Source organism: Rosa chinensis, chromosome 7, assembly GCF_002994745.2.
Source record: "Rosa chinensis cultivar Old Blush chromosome 7, RchiOBHm-V2, whole genome shotgun sequence".
NCBI classification, from domain to species: domain Eukaryota; kingdom Viridiplantae; phylum Streptophyta; class Magnoliopsida; order Rosales; family Rosaceae; genus Rosa; species Rosa chinensis.
The window spans coordinates 11,832,062-11,847,690 of record NC_037094.1 but is presented as its reverse complement, the minus strand read 5'-3'; the positions used below and the strand labels follow the sequence as shown (position 1 = coordinate 11,847,690).

General features: G+C 35.0%; 1 protein-coding gene across 2 annotated transcripts; it reads right to left on the bottom strand.

The window, feature by feature from the left end:
- Positions 1–4,174: 4,174 nt before the first annotated feature.
- On the bottom strand, positions 4,175–7,275 carry LOC112176725 (probable inactive poly [ADP-ribose] polymerase SRO5). 2 transcript variants are annotated; one of them, XM_024314786.2, is made up of 5 exons: positions 6,066–7,275; positions 5,635–5,879; positions 5,404–5,540; positions 5,213–5,308; positions 4,175–4,705 (listed from the first exon to the last, which is right to left on the bottom strand). In XM_024314786.2, exons 1-5 carry the CDS (start codon positions 6,641–6,643, stop codon positions 4,613–4,615), a joined length of 1,149 nt encoding a protein of 382 aa, XP_024170554.1. In that variant the 5' UTR covers positions 6,644–7,275; the 3' UTR covers positions 4,175–4,612. The 2 variants fall into 2 exon arrangements, with proteins under 2 accessions (XP_024170554.1, XP_024170552.1); XM_024314784.2 differs by having other exon boundaries at positions 4,175–4,691; positions 6,066–7,274.
- Positions 7,276–15,629: the final 8,354 nt, after the last annotated feature.

The following is a 15,629-nucleotide window of genomic DNA, read 5'->3' as shown; positions in this document are numbered from 1 at the left end:
CCTATATATAACAAAAATATAAAATTGCCAATAAAAAAGAATAGTGCCAGTGGTTGTGGAATTTGGGCTCCAATTTATTTCTTGGAATTCTGGCCAAAATTAATAAAATAAAATATTCGCTTTCAAATTTGCATGTACGCGCTTTCTACGGTGGGATGCGCGCGCCAAAACAAACAACGGCTCCACCATTTTGTTCATATTTCCGTTTTTTTTTAGAATATATTTATTCAATACTAATTATTATGACGTCATTACCCAGCCCCTAGGTGGTCTAATGACGTACGTAGAAACAGGTAAATTCGGTGACAAAAAATCTAAATTCACATAGACAGCCATTTTTGTATTTTTTATATATTTTATTTTATAATTGTTACGTATACTCAATTTATAAAATATTGAGTAACGGAAACAAGAATTTTTACAATTATAGAATTTCTTAACGTCTACTTGTATAATTACCTTTTACGGTCATTGTGTAAATAAGGTATGGGCAAGATAGGAAGGGCGGTGGTTAGCCAGGGCTACCTTTGATGATATCAATATCATGCGAAATTAAGGAAACCTGTTTTGTGTTCTTTCTAAAGAAGAAAATAAATTGGTGCACCAAATCTGTAGATGGAGAGAGAGCTACTAATTGACATGTGTTAATCAGGCGGACCTCCCACTCATCTGATCGAGTTATAATTATCTGCCGCGAAAGAGGTTGTTTGGCACAGCTGAGAAAACAACATAAAATTTGCTGGCCGGTTAGTTTGTTGAAATTGAGAGTTTTCTACGTATGAATCTTCTTATATACGTATCTCACAATATAACGTGGTTTTTAATAAGCAATGAGTTAATTAGTTTAGAAGTTCTTAATCCCGATTAACTGGGTTAAGTATCTGTGTGTGAACAAGTGAATACATATATGAGGGCGACGCGCGCCTGTGGTTCTTAATCATCAGAACAAATTAGCGACTTGACTTGTCTAAACCAATTAAGTTAATTGATATTTAATTTGCTGCAGTACTATTAATACTCTACTTCTTCTAGAAAGAAACAGATATCTGGAAATATCTGCAGATGGCAAGACCCTTGATTTGGAAAGGTGTCCAACCCCTTCGAACACGACAATCTTTCTAGTTCGTAAAAATATAAGGTACAATATCACCTAAACCCTAAATACAACCTGACATATTATTATTATAATTGTACAATCCTTTGATGATGATTTAATAAGCTAAATAGAATGAATGTTAATTCCTTTCTTCTGTGTCTTTGATGTAAGTACCTACCAATGAGGATCTGGCCAAACATGGACGGATCTAATCAATTCTTACTTTCTTTTTGGTTACTATGAAATTATTAATCCTAACAAATATACTTGCTAGCTAGTTTTTGGTCATTCATTGTGAATGATGTTTAGGTTTTGTCCAGTATTCTTCCTGACAGTAAGTTGTTACATATTCATGCATGATGCATTTCTTGCTGGCTACTACTTAATTTACCTTTAATTAATTACATATTTCTATGCAATTGCCCGCAAGCAATGTAAACGCTAGCTAGGTAACACGTTTAGTATTTTCTTTATAGATATTTATAGGGACTTACCAATTCAATGACTTTGGCAGTACTGGACGATCTCAAAATGGGTACTATTGGGTCAGGTGAATCCAATAATTCAATAATATACGCCCGTTCGTTATATGATTCACTCTTGGTGTAAATAGTTAGGTTGATAATTACCAAGCATAATAAGTACGTAGTGCATGCACAAATTAATAAGAGCTAGCTAGCCTTTGGAAGCAAGTAAAGTACAATACCCCAATTGCAATTATATGAACAGCAAGCTAGCGTGATCGAGTAAGTAAAGCTTCATCGATCTTTAAGGTATATATTTGCATTTTAATGAATTAGCTCTAGTCAATTATGATTAGCTTTATGCATGGTTGGGTTGGGTTGGCCTAGCTAATTAAGTATAATTCTTGTTGCACCTAGTCATAATTATAAATTCTTGAGCAAGCTATTTATATATAATTGCAATCGAATCATTATTTCTCTAATCTCATCATATATATCATGCTATCTAATTTTTTTGGTATTATGAACATGAACATTAACTTAAATGACTGCTATCCATTCTTTTTTGGATTCAACATATTTATTGGGAAATAAATAATTAGTATATATTAGTGAACGTACATTTCTATATCGATATGGGAATGAAGCAATGAATCTTCAAATTTGGTTGGATTTCAAATCGAAAGATAAAAATAAATACAGATATTAAGAGACAAACAATTCAATCCCATTCGACATCAATCACTTTGTGGAGTTCTAGATAAGTCAATGAAATGACCATTTTATTGCTTTTCATTCTAGAATTTATATTATCTTAGAGATCGATGTAGTATTACACTACTACTGGTACTGGATCAGCGGGGACCCTTGTTACCAAAACGAGTTGTCGATTCTACTATTTATATACACTCTGGACCGACCATCCTTTGAAATATAGCACAAGTTCTTAGAAAATGAAAGTGACAAAATGGGTAATTTTTGGATGGCTGGCCACGTTCATCGCGACTTTCATGGAAAATTTGAAGTAAAATCTTTTCGGGTTGTGGTAAGCTCACTGACAGTAAACATCATTGTCTATCACTCTATCCTAATTGTGATTCATAAATTTTCGGTCACTTCATATATTGGTGATTGAACTAGTCATTTTCCAATCACTTCAATCACTGCAATAATCAATTAATCGGAATCATTTAATAGTTTAACAGTACAAAATCAATGAGCAGTCTCAGTAAGTATTCAGGTTCTCATGATAAGTTGTCCATTCACTTGTTACGTATTGTTGATCATCTTTCACTTAGTTAAATTATTGTAAAAAATTCTTCAATGGATAGTTAGAGGGGCAATTTCGATTATATTTCTAAGATTCATTTTTCACAAATAGAGTGTACAAAGGAGGTTCACACATCGATTTCTATGAAGGGGCCCTTTCCACCATCACTAACATGACTCCGGCCCAAATTCTCCCAATTGTGTGCTATACAGTTCTATTCGATTTAGACAAAGGCCGAAGCCCAAGAAATTAACCATGTAGTTATACGCTTGAACTTCATTCTCTATTTGCTCACTCTTCACATATCCGTAACCCAAATCAAGGTGCAAATGAGATAAATTCGTCCTTGATACATGTTTGTGTTCATGTTTTCCTGCTACAAATAGGAAATATGGAATCCGCGGCCAACTCCAGGCCCTCAGATGTTTTCTGGTCGAAAGAATCAAACTTTTGGCAGATACAATCATCTCCGAAGGATCAAAATGAATCATTAGCTTCCGCTTTGGCTTGGGTTCATCAGCAGGATGATAAATCTTCGGAATCAGGAAACAAATCTCACGGTGGTGTTGAAAGAGTTGAGAGGAAAACACAGGAGAATCAACCTGATCTTGTTAACATCGTATTTAAAGAGCCCGAGAAGAATTCACCCTACTGGTGAAACTTGTTCCTCCCTGAAAGTGCAAAAAATACTAGTGAGTACTACATTGCCTACAGTTTGTGATGGCAAGGAAGTGCTATTTTATTTTTACCTACGAATTCTGATGTCTCATTTATGACTAACGCTTGTCAAACATGAAGGTTTGCTGGGGAAGCCTCAGTTATGGATTCAGACATTGAAATGCAGACATTGAACGAAATTCTACCTGGCCGAAACCAGAGTTCGACTAAGAGATGGTTGGATATCCAGAAGAATTATCTCGTGAATAGGTGACAGTCATCTCCAGAACATCTCGCCCATAAAATTGAAGCAGAACGCACTATTCAAACTAATTGGAAGTTTTAAATTATTAACAAAAAGAAGGGAATGTTTCTCTTGTTAGGAGCTATCTCAGTAAAGGAATGGCAAAAGGCCGAAAAGCTCGCACCAATGGTAGTTATATTTTTGCGGCCCCGTTCAGAAGTTGATATGAGATGTTGAAGCTGAACAATATGAAACTTCAATGGAGGTCAGGCCCAAGTTTCATGTGATCAGGGACAACGAAGAAGCAAGAAGACAGAATTGTCTACCTCATTTCAAAATCTGTAAATATATCTTGGTATTCTCAGGATCTGTAGACTTAGACTAGAAGTTTGGTTTTACGCCAAAACATTTGTCCAAATGAATCGTAAATAGGGGTAATCATGTGTTTTGGACCTTAGAAGCATTCATTCTAATCAAAGAATGGAACAAACACTCGGAACCTATCCAGTCCAACAAGCAGCGGATGCTCTTTCTTTGGTGTCAAGCCATTGGCCTGCAATATTCTATGAAATGAGTTCAAAGCTATATTTGACCTGTGGGGAATATTTCAAGGTAGCTCTAAAGAGACAAAGGGAGGTGGAAAAGGAATAACAAAACAAGACATCCTCATCAACCATTCATGGTGGAGACACCATTTCAATGTTCAACCAGTACAACAACTGCGTGATTAAAAGAAACTAACATCAGATAAAGCACTAAAACTTTGAAGTGCTGCAACCCCTCACTTGTGGTTAGAATATGTCAAAGCGATCCACCACCGTATTACCCTCCGCTTACAAATTAGATCTGTTTTAAGTTTACTCCAAAAAGCATAGGTCCGTCTAAACCGCCTGCATTGTTTTTGTACTCCATCGCATTCCTGCCTCCGTCCTGAGAAACCCCTTGAGAAGGTTTGAGTTGCTGCAATGAAAGATCTGCAATGAGATATGATTCCAAACAAATTTGCATAAAGAGAACCAAAATTGAAAAGGGCAGAATACAAGATGCTTGTCAAAAGCCCATTTTGCTCATGGAAGCTTAGTACTTAAGCTCAACTTCAGAGAATATAGCCAGTTGGGTATATGCAGAAAAGGCCAACTAAGCATGAGAATCAATAAAGTAGAGACTAATAAATAAAAAATCAACAAGACCAGGAAGGCAGCTTTTACACATATCGGCTATAATAGCATACTTTTTATTGTTATTGACAAAGTCTACTTTTGCAAAGTAGCTCTCAAGCCTTAGGAGGCAAGTACACGGGAATAATTGGCAAAGGCTCCTTTCTTGGAGAAAAAGATTCAGGTTTAGCAAATCACATGAAACCAATCAGAATAGTAGGCGCATGAGGAATTCAATCATAGCCCTATTTCGCAAAATAGTATACAGTAGACGAAACTATATCAACAAATTCTTTGATTTTTAACAAGACATCAATTCGATACCTTGATTCTGAAAGATTTGATGATTGTAGCCAGCAACTTGTCTCCTGCTATTTGTCTAATTCTCTGTATTAGTTCACTCCTTGAGATCTTCGTTTCCTAAAACAGAGAAAAGGATACACAAAAATAAGGCCAATGTCGTAATAAAAATAGAGAGATACAAATGCAAGGAGGATTGGGGAGCAAGTACTTACTCTGTGGGCTTTATGATACTTGATGATCAAAGCAATGCTAGGCTGAGGCAAGAACTTGGAAAGCACACTGATTAGAGTTGGAATTGGCATCCATGGTGAAGTTGGTTTTCTAATTGGTTCCCGAGTCTTCAAGAACTCTACAACCATGAATGAAACAAACAATCAGAACACAAGTTACGTACGAACTCAACAGACCCAAAACAAATGTCCAAATGTGAAAGTTTTGCATACCTTTCAGGCAAGTAGGAGCTCTGAAGCTGATGACATACTCCGGCAAGATATGAGTGTTCATGTGAGTACTCCACACTATATACTTCTTGGGAGCGAAAAGCCTGTCCACACCCGAATCAAACTCTTGCGAACTGGGATGATACTGTTCAGAATTACCAGGCAGCACAACTTCCGGCTTCCCCAAAATCACACGGCAAAGCAAAAGATGCCGAAGACCGTCTTCATCTTCACTCAAGTTTTCCAAACTAACAAAACGCAACCAAAACAACGTCAACCCAAATTTGAATAGTTCTTCCCACTAGAATAAGACCAAGAAAACTAAAAGGCAACGGAAATTCAAACTTTAACACTGAAAGGACGAAAAAGTCAAAACTGCGCCACACAAAAAATTAAAACTGTTCACATAACAACCAAGAAAACGTGACACTCACCATTCCAAAGGTGAATCATCAGGAGCAAGATAGACACCTCTACCATAAACCCTGTTGATCTTTTCACAGTGACCAAATCCATGGCCAATGATCTTCGAGATCTCGGCTTTCGAACTCGGAGAATACCAACCATATTTCACATTGGCGTTTCCACCACACTTGTCCTCCACAGCTTTCAAGTAAACCCGAAACGCGTGCAGCCGCGCTTGACCCGTAAAACCCGAATGGGAGTTTCTATTAATCGCCGTAACGGTGACGTGCGCTCCAAGCAATCCCAAACTCACAAGAAACCTTTGCTTGATGAGGTCGTGGACTCTGTCCCCTTCTCCAAGTTTCACTAACCCGGCGTCCAACACCCGGCGACGGTCGTCGCCGCCGCGGCTCGTGACGCTGCTTTCGCAATCGGAGACAGATGATTCTTGATCGTCGGAGCTCCCTGAGGACGTCTCTGTGGTGACGGAATCGGAAACCTGATCGGAGAGTTCGCAATCGTTAGGCGGCTGAGGCGGCGGCAGCGAGGCTGTGAATCCATCGGAGAAAACAGAGGATAACGGACGTTGAACACCACTGTGTTCCATTGCAACAGGACCCGGAAGAATATTGAGGCTGTAAAACTAAATGTACTGGGATTTACAAACCGAAAACAAAGTATGAAATTGGGATTTGAAACATAAAAGTATGAGGGATTTCGTGGAAGTTACGAAAAGTAAACCATATGGATTTAGAGGCAGAAAGTAAATTGATCTGAAACGGAGATGAAGGATGAAAGTATATAAGGGGATTGAAGAGAAGAGTCGGCAAATTTTAGACAAGGAGGCGAAAGCTAGCGGCTATATAAGTCTATACATTTCTAGTCGGTGTTAAGAGAAAGAAAAGGGTCTTGAAGAAAAGCCTAGAACAACTAGAAGTTACAGAGACGTGAAGAACCCAGCAAAGGAATTGGCATTAAGAATGAAGAAGAAGCGGGTATCATGCAAGAAGCTTGTACAACTTGACATGGGTGTAATTTTAACTGGCCGGGGAAGTAAAATTGAATTTGTATATGTGAGTGTTGTGTGTGTGTGTGTTTTATACGAAGGGACTTGTTTCTTGGAGAAGAGGGATTTCAACAATAAGAAGAAGAAGAAGTAAAACTAGAAAAACTAACGGAACCGCCTCTGAATTCGATCGTTTTTTTTTACAAAGGCGGTGCGGCGCTATTGGTTTTGCGAGGGATGCCAGGACTATAAAAAACCCAACCCCCATGGTATTTCATGCCTTGGGTCAATTACCATAATGCCCTCACACGTATGTCTTCCCTTTTTCTCTCTCTCTTTTTTTTTTTCCTGAAAAAGTTAGTGACTCGCTGACAAGGTCGGTGTGAGATAGAGAGATAGAGACGAAAATGTTTACTCAAACCGTCATGGGTTAATGGTTTAACAGATTTTTTTTTTTTTTTGTGGGATTGGATTTAGAGGGGATGAGTATGAATGATATTTTAATTTTGTGTATTAAAAATAATGAAAATTTTGTCTTTTATGAATTTAGGGTTTGAGAAATTTATAGGGACACGTAATGAACGTGTCCTGATTTGATCACGATTTTCTGCATATCCAACAATGTGACTGTGCAGATAAGAATTGGGTCAACTATGGATGGTTTTTGCATTGGCTTTTGTGCTGGCACCAGATTTGATTTTCGCTGGACGAGTAGGAAGACAATAGGGGGATGAATGATGAAGATCGAGTTATATAAGAAAAAACTAATAAGAGAGATCAAGATGACCTTTGGAACCCAGAAAAACTGGTGGGAGAGTCTGAGACTATGTGCTCTGGCCTCTGGGGTTTACCAGGCCATTGCTGGAAAGAGTAAAAGAGCTAGAGCTGCAGTAAGCTAGGTTGCCATTATTGGGTTGGGTGGGAGGGGGACCTTAGGTTAGGTAAAGCATGGTGGCTTAGCTATGGCCTATTGGTAGGAAGATACGATTCTTCTACCATTTGTGTACCACCAGAATTGCATGATGCGTGTTGATGCTACACACTCAGAGTCTCAAACAAGGGGAACTTGTGCTCTTCAATGATAAATTCGTTTTTGATACCAAGCTTCAAATATGTAACAATTTGTCTTTAAAGATATGCTTCGAGGTGCAATTTGTCTTAAGCTTGTGACCTTACTCTTTTCACATTTTTAATGGAACATTGTTTGATCCCATCATTTAAGAGTTTTTCAAAAAATTTCTTTTTTCGAATTAAAACTATGATCTATAACAGTATGAGATTTTTAAATTGAGTTATTTCAAAAAAAAAAAAAAATCGTTAGCAGTTGCCTAAATTTTTAACATATCTACACAAGAACAAAGAATAATTACTATTCTGTAATAATAATTTGATCTTATTAATTATTCTATAAATTTATTCTAAAAAAAAAATATTCTATAAATAAAAGGAGCAAAACGTAATTTAGCTCCATATCATCATAGCATACCAAACAAACATAAGTTTGGGCTCGTATGCATACGGGGGTCAAGAAACTGTGGGCTGTTCGTTCTCATCTGCCTTGAGGAGAAAGAAAAATCCATCTTGCTTTAATTCTTTTTCTTTTTACAAGACAACTATAAATAGAAAAAACTAGTTGCTTTAGCTCGGTAGCTCCCACTGCTTCGATGAAAACCCGAAACAAGCAACTAAATCATGACCCGTCCAATTAATTTGAAATATGTCAACGTTATTATCTCTTCTAAAGAAAAAAAGCGAATCCAATAAATGATTTCATCATGGGGCAAGTACAAATTGTTTTTTTGGTAATTTCTTGGCCTCTACGTTTTGAGGAACATGAAGCCTATGTACGTTATCACCGCAAAGTTAGTTTCTACAAGCAGCACGATCTATCATTTACTTCCTTGTAGATGAGGGAAAGCCTAAGCGATAAATATGTTGATGCGACCCTTTGTGCGAAGGGGCCTATTTTTTGAGAAAACTAGGCCTCAACATTAATTTATGTTTAAAGCAATAAGATTGATGCGACTATACATTATTTGAAACATTAGTCGTATACGTCTCGAGATGATTTATTTTGTATGATAAGTTTAAGAGAAGTTTTGTTTTCAATTCAAAGGTGGTTTTTATTAGCCGTCAGAATGATCTTATGTCATGATTTAATACCCGGTAAACGGTCAAATATGTATCCACTTGGAGCCATACATTTGTGCTTAGCATTTTGTCAATCTTTTTATCATTTTTAGTTTCTTATGATGTCTGTAAGGTGTTGTTAAAGTTTTCCTTTTAATTATCTATTAGTTGATATGAGCTCTATAATATTGGCAACGTGAATGCCAATGACGACGTGAATATTTGAAATTTAAAAAAAAATTGAATAACACAGCAAAAATTGTACAAATATTTAAAGAACTATTTCACTCACTCTAGACTCTAATTATGCACGACACAACGCAAAACGGATAGGGAAAGGCCATATGGGACTCGTGGAAAAGCCCCCATGAGCTCCTTCAAAAGGCATGATCCAGAGTGATTCACTTCACACCAGTACGGTGTTACAAGCTACCCGTAAAGGCCGTAGGAATGAGGTTTCAAGATCTCAAATAGGTTCATCATCAAGCAAAGCCCAATTAAAATTTGGGCCCCGGCTGGAGACAATTTTATGAGGGCCTTAGTAGTGTGATCTGCCATGGATACTCTTCATCAAAATGTTGGGCCCAGTTCATTGACTCAAGCCTTACAATGATTTGGATCCGGTTAATTTTCAGCACTGCAAAAAACTGAGGTATCAACTCCAAGAGAATTAAAGAGTTGCCAATCTGGTAAGAAAAAACTCAGTCTTGGAAAACCCTGAGACGAAGTCTTTCGACGTTTATACAAAATATGTTTCAACAGATCGAAACGAATTTCCACCACGTTTAGTTCAGTTTATCTTGGTTTGTCATCAAATTATGAGTCATTGTCCAAACCCTAGTGTGATCAAGGCAAAGGTCGCAACAACAAAACAGGGAAATTTGTCTTGATTCTGTTCTGATTAACGTGTTACCCAAAATATACGAGTCAGTACTTATAATATGTAATACTATACGCTTTTCAAGTGAAAATTTAGAGAATAGTAACTCAGCATAAGCCCACTATGAATTTTGATGTCTGACATTTCAAAACTATTACATTGATACCTGACGTTGTCACAGTTTTAGCATATGAATTGACATAATCCATTTAATTGATCGTTTAGATAGATCTAAGTGTGTTATTGGGAAGTTTTCCAGACTTTGGAAACTTTTGTTAATTTTATTTAATGAGTTTTATTTATGAGTCTCAATTGACCCTCTTGTGATCCTACATGAGGTGTAGGATAGATATAAATTGGACGTCGAAAATCAAATGAACATTGGTTATGGAACAATTTGTATGATCCAATGATAATATTCACTTTTAAAACACACACTGTTCATGAACACTGCGACCTTTGAATTTATCGACAATGTCAGCAAATCTTTGATAGAAACTAACATCAAAATTCTCATAAAAGTACGTAAGAATAAACTAAAATATACATCAAAACTAATTTTCCTAGACTCTTAGTAGCATTAATTTTTAACTACTTGAACAATTTCTCTCGATAAACATTTTATCAGCATTTCGTGTTCAAATTGAGTGGGCTAAAAGAATTATTATGCCCACTTGTTGGAAGTGGTCGCGATGGGGCTGGTGGGCGCGTAACTTGCTCTGGCGGAGTTAGTCTGGATCATTTGTCTTTTGGGGTTGTTGAAGAAGTCTTATTGGCATCCGTTGCTCGATACACTTGTGAATTATTTGAAGAGCTCATCTTACTTAAATTTAGCTAAAACAATGAATGTTATTGAATAAAATAGAGTGTGTTGAGAATAATTTGATGACCAATGACCCCTATATATAAAGGTTGTTTTTCCTTTCCAAAATACTTAGGGCTGTAAATAGGCTTGATACAGCTTGTTTTTCGACTCATATTCAGCTCTCGATTTTAGTTCGTTCGGCTCGTGAGTTCGTAAGTTAAATGAGCCGAGTTTGAGCTCAATATTTGGCTCGACAAAAAAACAAAGCGAGCTTAAATAAGGATATATTCGGCTCGTCTAGCTCATAAGTAGCTCGCAGGGGCGGACCCGTCATTCGGTCTGACGGGGTCCGGACCCCCCCTCAGCTTTTGGCATATATATAATATTATATGTCTATTATTAATTAAACTATTGATTTATGTGTATGTGCAACGGCTAACCCCCCCCTAAAATTGAATTGTACACATAAATATATAATATTCTAACCCCCACCTCTCCCACTCTCTAACCCACATGGTTGTCACTTTGTCAGGTTAAAAATAAAATATTAATATTCATTTAATTAGGAATTTAGGATAAGACAAGAAAATCAAAACAGAAATTAATAAATATATGAATCATTAGGATTTTGACAGCTTTTATTCTATATATTGGGGTTGGCGGTTTGCAAATTCTGTAACCTAATTTTTTTCTCTCTCGCACCGGGCAAAGCAAAAAGGTCTGATACCTATATTTATTTTTTGTTATATTATATTTTTGTCCATTCTTTCATTTTGCTTTGTTAGATTGATTTTAATTTTTTTTTGGCTTATTTTTTCACAATTGATTTTGTTGAATACTCATTGTTTATATGTATTTTTTTTTTCTTTTGATTTGTAAGTCATCCACACAAAAAAACACTTGATACATGGTTTACTAAAAGAAAAATGCCCGAAAACTCTGAATTTAGTACTACCTTACTACAATCTGGTGTTAAGACTCAAGATTTTTAAATTATTTTTATACTATTGTTTTTTTTTTTTTTGACTTTCAACTTACGTTATGTCTGGACCCCCCTAAGATCAAATCCTGGTTCCGCCACTGGTAGCTCGAGCTTGTTAAAGTTTTGACGTTTGTTAAAACTCGACTCATGAGAATTTATAGTATAAATAAAAATATAATTTTTCTAATCTCAAATCTTTTCTTTTTGTTACCTTGCTTTTCTAATATGAGAATTTACGTAAACTATATTACAATAAAGTCAAAATTGATTTGTGTGATGGTTAGACATCAAATTTTAGATTATTATTTTAAATTTTCTTTCTTCCTTTTTTATTTTTTGAATTTAAAGTCAAATGGGTTCATTTGAGCCGATTCAAGCTCGAGCTCGTCCAATAAATCGAGCGGAGCTGAGCCTAGCTCGGGCTTAAGAAAAGTATTCAAGCTGAACCGAGCTTGTGCATGGAAAAAAAAAATTCAAGTTTTAGCCCGACTCAAGCTTGATAAAAAAAACAAATGAGCCAAACATGATCATCCTAATATTCGCTCCAGCTCGGCTCATTTATACCCCTAAAAATACTAAGGGTGAGGCTATTGTCACCCTATAATTTTCTTTGTTCACCCTACTTGCTCATTACACCCTACATTTTAATTTCAATTATTAGATTTACTTATCCAACCCATTTCTCTTTCCAGAAATATAATCCATCATATGACATATCAAATTAAAAGAGAAATTTTGTTTAACGAAAATTTCTCATTTAATTTATATCAATTAAAAAAGGTCCTAAAATATATTAAAATTTCCTAATAAAATCCAAATTTTATTTACTTCCATTTTTTTATTTTTTCCATTCAGTTTCAATGTTCGTTTATTCAAATCCATATTAAAAAATTAGTAAGTGCTACTATGAGCAATGAAACAAAGGATTGATTTTTTTTTCGTGTTTTAAATTTTTTACTTTCGGTGTTTATAAAGGTATTATAAAGATTTTGATGAAGTTAACACTAATGGTTTTGTGAATTGAATAACGAATTAACGATGAGGAGGCAACAAAAAAAAATTGTAATAAATTGAAATTTGGATGGAGAAGATGAAGATTAATGTTATTAGAAGAGAAATTAAGTAGTTTTGTATTTAATTAGTTATGTATTTAGTTTTCCTTAAAGATTTAAATTTTAGAAAATTAGTGTACTTATTAGTCATTTTGCATTTGGGTAATATAGTCTTTCAATAATTTAAATATTTGTAGGGTGAACAAAGAAAATGGTAGGGTGGCAATAGCCGCACCCAAATACTAATTCAATAAGACTAGGAGTACAATTTTCAAAACATATATAATAGGAAACTTTCTTAGGGGGGTGTATTGTATATGGAATTAGTGGAACTTTTAAAGAAATCTATGGAATTTAAAAGTCTGGGTGTATTCAATATAGACTTTTAGCAGTCCATGAAAGTCATGAGGTATTCAATTATGATTTTTAAAGACTTCATGAATTCCACAAAAATCTAGGGGTATTCAATTATGACTTTTAAAAATGAATAAAAGTACATAGGTATTCAAAATATCATTCATACTTATGGAATTAGAAAATCATAGATAATTATGGACTTTGTAGTGTTAACTACACATACCAAACTCCAATAATTTTCCAGCTTCAAGACCAAAGATTTGAACAAGTCTATCAAAGTTTCCTCTTAAAAAAAAAAAAAAAGGTCTATCAAAGTTCTTCTCTCTACTCACGAAGAAGTTGGTTCTTCATCATCTCTCTTTCTTAATTTTTTGTCTTTTCTCTAATTTTTATTATATCAATGTTTTTTTGATACCCAATATGTTCATTGTAGTTGTTGAATGTGATTTTTTTTTTCAATTGTGATACTTCGAACCCTAATAGCAATAAAATTATTTAAGAAACCCTAATATTGTGGCCTACACCCCTAAGACCTTGAACAGTATTGCTATGGCATACTAAATTTTATCTTATTAATTAATTATTCTCATTAATTTGAATTTATATTATGGTTCAAAGAAAGGTTGAACAATTGAATTTCAATTGATTGATTATAGATCAAGACATGCATTGACCAATATTGCTATAATATATGTTAATCGGCAAAAACAAAATTGATAAGAATAATTAACCATAAACATCAAGTGATCTATATTGTATAGTTATGTTGTTGGGAGATTAGGAATGAGAACAAACTCTCTAAACAGACTAACAATCATTCATTTGAGTCAATTTCTATTAGAAGATACTTGAACATTGAAGAGGCAACGAGTTATTAGTTTGTTTTGTGTTTGGGCTGCATTTTTTTTATATATATTTTGTACATGCTAGGAAATCTGTAGAAGTCATTCATAATAAAGTATATAGATTTTCATAAATCAATAAAAGCCTGTTCCTAAAATCAATGGTTTTAAGAAATCCATAACAGTCTATCAACTTTTTAAAGAGTCTGTGGACTTTTCAAAAAGTCTGTCATTTAAAAAAAGTCTGCACAAATCCAAATACAATACACCCCCCTTAATCCAAAAGGAAAAAAGCTTTGACCCATATTACAATAGGAAAAATTAAAGGATCCATTTATGATGTTGGTTGAACCTCTTGCAATGATAATTTTGTTCCAAAAGACTTGATTTCTTGATTGTTTTCCTGAACCAAACAAAGAAGACTCTTCAATAAAAGGGATCAGCTGATAATTAAGAAAAACCTAATTAATTATTACCATTTCCAAGTTTGCCAGGTCAGGGTCTCATATTCAGAAAAATTTGTGATGATTATTATGCATACATGGAATATTGGTACGGTCACTACTACAAATCCCTTAATAGGCATCGCCTGATTGACATCAAATTAACCAAAATCTGATGTTATAAATATTTTAACATCGCATTCTCTTATTTCCGATTTCGAATATGACCATACACATCAAGTCTTACATCGACTGATATATAAAAAATAATATAAAAAATCTAAATTGCGGAACCTCAAAATTTAGAAAAGCTAAGCGCACTCCTTTATTCAAAGGTTTGGAGAATGAAAACTTCCCGGTTCCCACTTTCCATGATAAATGAAGAAAAAAAAAACTAAATTCCCACGTCCTGAAGACCTGAACTGATTCGTTACTAGAATCTCTCCCTTCTTTCGTTTACCTCTCTCTCTCTAATCTCTCTCGCCCTCTCCTCTTTCTCTCTCACGCTTCATTAACCCTAGCGATCTCTTCGACCTTCACTAAAGAGATAAATTTGGTGTGAGTTTTATCAAGTTCGTAAAAAGCACGGGGAGGTCCATCACCGAGCTTCTTTGCATGCTGAAGAAGGGGAAAGGCTTCTAAATCGATTGGGTCGAGCTGCCTATAGTTCTAATGTTGGCCACAGATCTAGATTTAGTTGGTAATTTTCAATTTATTTGAATTTAGAGGTCAATTTGAATGAATTCGATTCAATTTGTCAAGTCCTATTCTGTTTCTGATTGAATTAGGCAGTAGTTGTCAAAACTCAAAAAATGCTTGATAAACTGCTCCTTGTCTTTTAGGTCTTGAGGAATGAAGTAACTGAGACCTATTTACTTATTAGGATTTTTTGTATACTAGGTGTCAATGTAAAGTTGTCTCGTTTTCAAATTTGTTTTCTATTCAAATTTTGTTCAATTTGGATACTATTTGGAGCTATGGTTTTTTTTTTTTTGGCTTAATTGCATGTTTTGATTAATAATATTTGACTGTATTTCAATTGACTTTTATCATTGAGTATATTTTTAATTCTACTGAAATCGGTAGGTGTTGTTTT